Genomic DNA, 10289 nt, shown 5'->3' with positions numbered 1-10289 from the left:
GGGACCGTGATGGCGCCTAACATTCCACTTGCTAGGAAAGACAATGTTAGAGAATCATTAAACCAATTCCTTATTTCCATTCAGTAATTAACAATAATTAACTAAGATGAAATATAATAAGTGCGGAGTATCGTAAAAACTATATTAATTACTACCACCCGGATCTGGAGTCACAATTCACGAGCATTCTAGAATTTACTACAAGTAATAGTCTCAAAGAAATACAATAGTCTGAATGAAAGAAACAGTAGAACATAAAAGATAGACGGGGACTTCAAGATCTGTGAACGCCGACAGATCTACCTTGAGTTTCCGGACAGTGGACTAATAGCAAAAATCTCCATCAACCCGAGCCGGTATCAAAATCTGCACAGAAAGTGCAGAGTGCAGTATCAGTACAACCGACCCCATGTATTGGTAAGTGTCGAGCCTAACCTCGACGAAGTAGTGACGAGGCTAGGACAAGACACCCACATATAACCTGAACAGTATAATCATGCTAGTGGCAACAATAGTAAATAAAGAAATAACGCAGAAATAATGGGAGGGGAACATACAGTGGGGGAATACAACATAACGAGTGAGAATAATGAAAAGACAGAATTAAACCGAAAATCCTTAAACGAATTGAGCAATTAAGACAGCAAGGAAAACGGCACGGCATCACCCTTCGTGTTTTTACTCTCAACCTCACCAAGTAACAAATAAGACTGCACGGCATCACCCTTCGTGCTTTTACTCTCTTCCTCACAATATAAATAATTCATGCACGGCATCACCCTTCGTGCTTTACACTCTTCCTCACAATATAAATAAATTATGCATGGCATCACCCTTCGTTCTTTACACTCTTCCTCACAATATAAATAAATCATGCACGAAATCACCCTTCGTGCTTTACACTCTTCCTTACAATTCAGAGAATCAATAACAACAGATAGAGCGAAGTTTCGCAAGAAATCAATATTTCATCAATGATTACTTTCACAATTTAACATATCAACCTCGAATCAATATTCATAATTTTATCGACCTTGGTGGAACCGGATACAAGTCTCCCAACATTTCAACAACAACAATAAGCATGGATAACAAGATTTAAGACTACAAATTTTCAAGATATGGAATTTCACTCGCATGCTATGACTCGACCACAACGTATAGATACTCGTCACTTCAACTATACATCGTATTCAACAACAAAACATGTAGCAAATAATCACACAATACCTATTCCCTCAAGCCAAAGTTAGACACAACACTTACCTCGCTCCGAAGGCCACTTAATTTTCAATCACAGCTTTTACTTTGGAATTCACCTCCAAACCACTCGTATCTATTAAAAAATGACTCAATAATATCAAATATTGCTAAAGGAATCAATTGTATTGCATAAGTTAAATTTCCCAAATTTTCCTCCAAAAAGTCAAAAAATCAACCCCCGGACCCGCTTGGTCAAAACTCGAAGTTCGAACTAAAATCTATTTACCCATTCATCCCCGACCCCGAATATATAATTAATTTTGGAATCCGATCCCAAATTGAGGTCTAAATTCCCAAATTCTCGAAATTCCTAGTTTTGTACCCTAACCCCTAATTCTACCATGAAAACTCTAGATTTTAGGTTGAAAATTCAAGAAATGTAATGGGTAATTGAAAGAAAATGGTTTAGAATCACTTACCAACAATTTGGGGAAGAAAATGACTCTTGAAAATCGCCTCTACCCGTTTGGTTCTTGAAAAATGTTGAAGAAATGGCTTAAACCCGTGTTTGGAGTCTGTTTCAAGTCACTGGACAGGCTTTCATCGCGTTCGCGAGAGGCCTGTCGCGTTCGCGATGCACAGCGACCTAAGGCCTTCGCGTTCGCGAGTCTTTCTACGCGTTCGCGTAAGGCAGCTCCCACCCCCAAGCCTTCGCATTCATGACTCCATGGACGCGTTCGCGTAGAAGAACATGAGCCCCCCCCCCCTCCCCCAGGTCCCTTAAACTATCGCGTTCGCGTGAGACAGATCGCGTTCGCGAAGGGTACCACTCCCAACGCTTCGCTTTCGCGAAGAAGAAAATTTCCCTGCCCCATTTTCCCTTTCGCGTTCGCGACACTACCTACGCGAACGCGAAGAAGGGCACACCAGAACAGCTGCTGCAGCAAAAATCTCAGATTTTCTAAGTGCAAATCACCCCGTAGCCTATCCAAAACTCACCCGAGCCCTCGGGGCTCCAAACCAAACATGCACATAAGTCTAAAAATATCATATGGACCTGCTCACGCGATCAATTCGCCAAAATAACACTTAGAACTATGAATTTAGTACCAAATCAAATGAAATTTTCAAGAACACTTTAAAATTTTTATTTTCTCAACTGGACGTCCGAATCACATCAAATCAACTCTGTTTCTCACCCAATTTCACAAATAAGTCTTAAATATCATAATGAACCTGTACCGGGCTTCAGAACTAAAATACGGACCCGATACTAACAATGCCAAATATCAATCAATTCTTAAAAACAAATAATTTCCAAACATTTAATTTTCATAAAAAATTCATAATTCAAGCTAGGGACTTCCGAATTCTATTCCGGGCATACGCCCAAGTCCCATAATTCGATACAGACCTACCGGGACTACCAAAGCACGGATCCGGACTCGTTTATCAAACATATTGACCGAAGTCAACTAAAATCAACTTTTAAGGTATAAATTCTTATTTTCATCAATTTTCAACATAAAAGCTTTCCGAAAACCTGCCCGGAATGTACACGCAAATCGAGGAGGGTAAAAATAAGGTTTTAAGGCTTAAGATCGCATATTCGAGTTCTAAAATATAAGATGACCTTTTGGGTCATCACACGAGCAGACTGTCGAGCAAGATGCTATAAAATAATTGATTGCTGAACATGTGAACAATGCTCTCCAAGCTTTTGTTAGGGGATTGCCAACTGCACCACCAACGCCTCCCCCAAATAATACGGCAACTATAGAAAATCCACGCTCGGGGCTTGCCAATTCAGGAAGCGGGGGAACTCCCAATGAATCACGTGATGGGAGGTCAGGTATACCAAATAATTTTGATTTACAAAATTTGGTACTAACTTTACAGAAACAGATGAAAGAGCAAAACGACCGCATAGAACAAATACCTGGCGTACCACCTGTGATTAAGGGAGTGGATATCGATATATATTCACAACAACCTTGCAAGCCGAGTGCGACCCCACTGCACATTCCTAAGAAGTTCAAAATGCCTGACATCCCAAAATATGATGGAACAACTGACCCACGAGATCATGTAACTGCATTGACAACAGGCGTAAAAGGCAATGATTTGACCAAATACGAAATTGAGTCAGTTTTGGTCAAAAAAGTTGGAGAAACACTCACGAAAGGGCATTAACATGGTATTCTCTTTTACCTGAAAATTCTATTGATTCTTTTGCTGAGCTTGCAGATTTATTCATAAAAGTACATTCGGGAGCTCAAAAAGTTGAACAAAGGATGGAAGATATCTTTAAGGTAAAACAAGGAGATACTGAGTTACTCAGGGAATTTGTGGATAGATTTCAACGTGAAAAAATGATGCTTCCACAAGTACTTGATAATTGGGCAGCCATGGCGTTCGCAAGTAATTTGAATAAAAAGATCTCAGAAGCCACGAGAAGACTCAAGGAAAGTTTACGAGAATTCTCTACTACAACTTGGAACGATGTATATAATAGGTACAACACCAAGCTGCAGATTGAAGAAGACATCGTCGCACGGTCAAGGGTTGATGAAAGAACAAAATCAAGACGGTCAGAGTCTGAAAAAAGGTCCGGCAAAAATAGGTACAAGCCTTAGATGGGACCCGTGGAGCGGAACTCATAGTCCAAACCAGAAAATGTATGGTCTGACCCTAGATCGAGGAACAGAGATGCGGGATCATCATCCAGGTTCAGAAAAGAACGAGATGCATGTGATAGAGATACCAACACGAATGCAAGGATTGGTGATTACAGTTTCAATATTAGCACATCTGAGTTGGTAGCTATTTTAAGGAGTATGGGAGATAAGGTGCGATGGACAAAGGAAATGAGATCAAACCCAGGCAGAAGAAGTCCAGATTTCTGGTGCGAGTTTCATAATGACCATGGCCATAAAACAGCGGATTGCAGATTATTACAAGGTGAAGTAGAGCATTTGCTAAAGCAAGGTTATTTAAGCGACTTGTTTAGCGAGAAAGGCAAGCAATATTATATGAAAAATAGACAAGAACCTCCAAAACCTCCGTCTCCAAAATGAACAGTTAATGTGATAAGCGGAGGGGAAGAAGTAAATGGTGTAACATACACAGCTACGAAAAAGACGTCAAAATTCACTGTGACCCACGGGAAGCAAGTTCGCCAAGTTTTGGAAGAAGATAGTATAACATTTGATGATGCAGATGGCTTGATAATCCCTCACAATGATGCACTGATAATATCTTTACTTATACATGATACTAATGTAAAACGAGTTTTGATTGATCTAGGTAGCTCCGTGAATATTATTCTTCTAAGAGTGGTGAATGAAATGCAAATGGGCGACAAGATAGTACCAAAAGCACGATCCTTATCTGGGTTCGATAATTCAATCGTTATTACAAAAGGGGAGATAGTGCTTACCACATTTGTAGAAGGAGTTATCAAGGATACAAAATTCTAAGTAATAGACACGGACATGGCTTATAATGTGATTCATGGGAGGCCATGGATTCATGACATAGATGTTGTACCATCTACGTTACATCAAGTCATTAAGTTTCCTTCACAATGGGGAATTTGGCAAATCCACGGAGATCAACAGGTTTCTAAAAATATCAATTCAGTGGTAGATTCACGCACGATGAATGAAGATACGAACAAGAATCCCATCGAAGATGTGGTAAATCAGATCTCAGCTGAGAGTGGCTAAAGGCAAATAGATGTAGATTTCAAACCTGATGTCATTCAAGAACCAGAGGAGAATGAAAACATCAAAACAACAATTGAGGAACTCGAAGCTGTTGTACTATTCGAGCAATGGCTAGACTAAAAAGTTTATATTGGAGCGAAGCTGAGCCCAGAAATGAGAGGTAAGTTAGTTGAATTTTTAAAAGCTACCGCAGATTATTTTGTCTGGTCGCATTCAGATATGACAGGTATACCTACGGAGGAGATGACCCTCAAACTGAATGAAGATCCCTCGTACCTACCTGTCAAGCAAAAGAAGAGGAAGCAAGACCCTTTCAAAAATCAAATAATTCAGGATGAGGTACAAAAACTTTTAAAAATTGGTTCAATACGGGAGGTAAAATACCCAAACTGGTTAGCTAATACTGTGATAGTTCCAAAAAAGAATGGAGAATGGCGGGTTTGCGTAGATTATACTAATTTAAATAAAGCTTTCCCAAAAGATTCATTCCCTTTACCACATATAGATCAATTGATTGATACTACCGCAGGTCATGAGCTGTTGAGTTTTTTAGATGCGTATTCAGGTTATAATCAAATAAATATGGATCCCATAGATGAGGAAAAAGCTTCATTTATTAGAGACAGGGAGATTTATTGTTACAAAGTTATGCATTTTAGTTGAAAAACGCTGGGGCCACGTATCAAAGATTGGTGACCAAAATATTTCAAGAACACCTGGGAAAGACTATGGAAGTCTATATCGATGATATGCTAGTCAAATCTGCCCGAGCAGGAGATCACTTTCAACATCTTTCAAGTACCTTCGGAATTCTTCGCAAATATAATATGAAATTAAATCCAGAAAAATGTGCCTTCGGCGTGGCTTCAGGTAAGTTTTTAGGTTTTCTTATATCTAACAGAGGTATTGAAGTGAACCCTGCGCAGATCAAAGTCATTGAAGAAATTTCAGATATACTCACGAGCAAAAAAGAGGTACAAGGGTTGACAGGGAGAATATCACCTTTGGGAAGATTTATTTTCAAATCTTCGGAGAAAAGTTTTAAATTCTTTTCAGTATTGAAAAAGCAAAATCAGTTTGAGTGGACTGATGAATGTCAATAAGCCCTTAAAATTTTTAAAGCATATTTGTCAAATCCACCCCTGCTAGCTAAACCAAAGGATGGAGAGAGGCTACTCGTCTATCTCGCAATATCAGAAATAGCGGTAAATGCGTTTTTAGTACGAGAAGATAAAGGTAAACAATCTCCAATTTATTATGTTAGTAAATCTTTGTTAGATGCTGAGACTCAATGTCCTCACTCAGAAAAACTTGCTTTAGCATTAGTTATGGCATCTAGAAAGTTGAGACCTTATTTTCAATGTCATCCTATCTCTGTAATAGCTGCTTATCCTCTAAGGAATATACTACATAAACAAGAATTGTCAAGAAGATTAGCTAAATGGGCCTTAAAACTCAATGAATATGATATTATGTACCAACTTAGAACTGCAATAAAATCACAAATTTTAGCAGATTTTGTAGTGGATTTTAGCACAAAAATAGTTCCTGAAACAGAAAAGGAACTACATATATTCACCGGATCTAATCCAGGTACATGGACTCTATTTACTGATGTCTCCTCGAATGTTAAAGGAGCAGGTTTAGGTATTGTTTTAATCCCACCTTCGGGAGAAAGTATAAGACAAGCAATAAAATGCTATCCCATTACTAATAATGAAGCAGAGTACGAGGCTGTGATTGCAGGTTTGGGACTGGCACGAGAATTGGCTATAGAGCAAATCAATTAAAAGTGATTCCCAGCTGGTAGTTAGCCAGATACAGGGGACTTTTATAGCTAGAGAGACACGAATGCAGCAATATTTGGAAAAGGCACGAGAATTGATAAGACAATTTAGACATGGAAAATTGTGCAAATACCCAGGGAAGAACATGCGAAAGCAAATGCACTAGCGAATCTCGCGTCAGTTGCAGAAATAACAAATGCAGAAAATGCTATCGTAATACATTTGTTTCATTCAGCACTCGACCAAGATAAAAATGAGGTAAATTTCAATAACTTTACTTGGGACTAGAGAAACGAATTTGTTAATTTTCTGCAGTATGGAACCTTACCTGAAGACAAGAAAGAGTCTCAGTTACTTTGACAAAAAGCTGCCTGTTACTGCTTAATTAGAGGAAATTCATATCGAAAAATGTTCGGATGACCTTTAGCAAGATGCCTCGGACCTGCTCAGACAGAATATGTGATAAGAGAAGTACACGAGGGACATTGTGGAAATCACACAGGAGGAAGATCCTTGGTAAAGACTTTAATTAGAGCAGGATACTACTGGCCAAAAATGGAAGAAGATGCAGAAAGTTTTGTGGCAAAGTGTGATAAATGCCAACGATATGGCAATAACATGCATCGCCCAGCAGAGCTATTACATACGGTTATTTCCCTATCACTATTCATGAAGTAGGAGATGGATATCGTGGGACCATTGCCACAAGCTAAAGGAAAGGTACGGTTTTTTAGTATTAACAGATTATTTTTCCAAATGGGTAGAGGCAGGAGCCTTCAAACAGGTACGAGAGAAGGAAGTCTTGGACTTTATTTGGCGAAACATTATATGCCGATTTGGAGTGCCAAGAGAAATCGTATGTGATAATGGCCCACAGTTCATAAGCACGAAAGTCACATAATTTTTTCAGAGTTGGCAGATTAAACGAATAACTTCCTCACCTTATCACCCTGTGGCCAATGGACAAGCTGAATCAAAAAATAAGGTTATTATTAATAATTTGAAGAAGAGATTAGAGGAATCAAAAGGCAAGTGGCCTGAGGTGCTACCAGGAATATTATGGGCTTATCAAACGACAGCAAAGACAAGCACGGGAGAGACTCCATTTTCACTTGTTTATGGTGCCGATGCATTAATTCCAGTTAAAATAGGTGATCCAAGTACGGATTTACACAAGCAACTGAAGAATCAAATAGTGAAGAGCTGAGAACGAATTTAGATTTACTCGAGGAAAAGAGAGAAGCAGCTCTAATAAGAATGGCAGCTCAAAAGCAAATTATTGAGCGATACTACAACAGGAAAGCTCATCTCAGATACTTCAAGATTGGGGACTTCGTTCTCAAAAAGGTTTTTTAAAAAACAAAAGCAACTGGTGTAGGGAAGTTGAGTCCAAATTGGGAAGATCCTTACAAGATTCGAAGCATTGCTGGAAAATGGGCTTATAAGTTGGAAATCATGGAAGGCAAGGTACTACTGTCAAATTGGAGTGTTGTTCATTTAAAGAAGTATTACTTCTAGGAAAAGGAAGTACCCACGGTCAGGTATCGCTCAACTGTGATTTTATTTTGTTCTTTTAAATTATACTAACAATTTTAGATGATAGGCAAAAAGCTAGCCCATACCAAATGATGACATTAGACCCGAAAGACACACGGAATACAGAATTATTTTCGGTCTAGGTTACAACCTTTCTGATGGAAATAAAAAGGGTTAAGCAGTCATCATCTAAATGTATACCTCCGAGTCCCGTATGTATTTTCCTTTTCAGGAAATAGACCAAATGGAAGGAACAATCAAGTGCTCGAGATTTCATACTTCAAAACTCTAACACTTAGGGGACTGTATATATAAAGGCAAAGAAGACTAAAAGTCAGAATTCAAGCCTGGATCAGCCCAAAATTCAAAAGTCAGGAGCTAATCAAGAGCCAAAAATAAGCCTAAGTCAAAAACCTTTCAAGTAGCCCTGATAAGGTATAAACTCGCGAGAAAGATACAAGATGGACAGAAGATACATTTCAAGTTCCTACAAGTTTATAGGTTAAGAGCAATAATTAGTCACGGGTTACTAAATAGACTCGAAATTTTGAAACCTGTTACAAAGAAAACAATTATGAAAGAATTGTTGATGTTGTACAAAAATTTATTTGTATACATAAAAAGTGTTATATAAAATTTGAAAGTTCAAAGCATGAAACTTCCTTAAATTATTCATGAAACTTCCTCAAAGTATTCCTTTTTCTAGTACTTTCATATATTTACACCAATATGAAGTTGAGACGTCTTCTTCATTAGTGTCGTTTATAAAAGGGACTTCTTTTATAAAAATTCGTGTCTATCAAAATCACGAAATTTTAAAGTATTGTAAATGTAGGTTTAAAAGCCAAAGAGTAAAACAAAAACTCAACATCAAAATAAGTAAAGATTTATATACTAAACTTGGCCAAAACTAAGGTACTTGTTTATTATCAAACCACAAAACAAGATAGGGGTAAAAACTAACATCCATTCCAAAAAGAAAAAAAACTTCCCATCAAAAAGTTTCAAATAAAACTAAGTTATGAAAAGCACTAAGGGGCAGCATCCAAAGTGGCATCATCAGCAACGGGAGAAGATTCAACTTGGGGAGTAGGGGCTTTAACACTAACTTCACTAGGAATAGGATCATCACCTTCGGGAACATCAACCTCAGGTGAGAAAAAACTTTGACTTTGTTGGGTTTTTTCAATCGTTTCTTTAGCTTTGGTGATCTCAGCATTTAGGTCGAAGCCTTCCTGGCTAGCCTCCATCAAAGTTTTGAGGCAGGTATTCAAAAAAGCCCAACTCACATCGAGTGTCAGCTTATCTTCAAGAGCTTCATAATCTTTCTCCCACTGATCAATCTCAGCATTCAACTCTTCTTTCTCAACTTTGGAAGCATAGAATACAGTCTTCAAAGGGGCAAGAGAACTCTCCAAGAACTTGATCTTATGAGAAGAGGCACAGAGATCTTCTTAAGTTTGTGTAAGTGATTGCACTAACTCTCCGGCATAAGTCTCTTTCTGGTTAAGAAGTTCCTTCAGACCCCTTATCTCTTCAGTGGCTTTCGAAAGCTGCTCAATGAATGAAGACTCAAGGATATCCTTTTCTTTGTCAACTTGACTTGGAGATGCCTTTTCAATTGCTAACTCAGCCGCAACCATCTTCGCTTGTTGCTCTAAGGCATTCCTCTCTTCAGCCAAAACTTCCTTCTCCAGTTGAAGACCCTCAAATTGCTCATTCCAGTTATCAGCTTCGGTACGGTAATCAATGACTTGTTGCTCGGTATGAACAATCCTTTTCATAAGCTCCGTGCCTATCAAATTGATCTACAAAAGAAAGGAAGGGAGTTGTGGTTAAATAAAAGAAAACAACAAGGAAAAAAAAAGAAGTAAAGTTAAAGCTCGAACCTTCAGAGATGAATGAACAATATCATTCATCCAAGTCAATGAGCCGTGACTCTCCAATTTTGCCTTCTCTACTGGACCAAGCAAAGGTTTCAACCATACATCAACTTGACCAGATATTTTCAGCAAGTTCTTACTCTCAGGAACCT

At 38.4% G+C, this 10289-nt stretch overlaps 1 protein-coding gene across 1 annotated transcript; it reads left to right on the top strand.

The window, feature by feature from the left end:
- The first annotated feature begins 3497 nt into the window (after window positions 1-3497).
- LOC117277633 (uncharacterized) lies at window positions 3498-4682 on the top strand. Its single transcript, XM_033657027.2, has 3 exons — window positions 3498-3793; window positions 3899-4191; window positions 4285-4682. Exons 1-3 carry the CDS (start codon window positions 3498-3500, stop codon window positions 4680-4682), a joined length of 987 nt encoding a protein of 328 aa, XP_033512918.2.
- The last annotated feature ends 5607 nt before the right edge of the window (window positions 4683-10289 follow it).

This window comes from Nicotiana tomentosiformis, chromosome 6, assembly GCF_000390325.3.
Source record: "Nicotiana tomentosiformis chromosome 6, ASM39032v3, whole genome shotgun sequence".
Classification (NCBI taxonomy): domain Eukaryota; kingdom Viridiplantae; phylum Streptophyta; class Magnoliopsida; order Solanales; family Solanaceae; genus Nicotiana; species Nicotiana tomentosiformis.
Note: the sequence above shows the minus strand (reverse complement) of the source record. Positions and strands in the feature narration are given on the sequence as shown.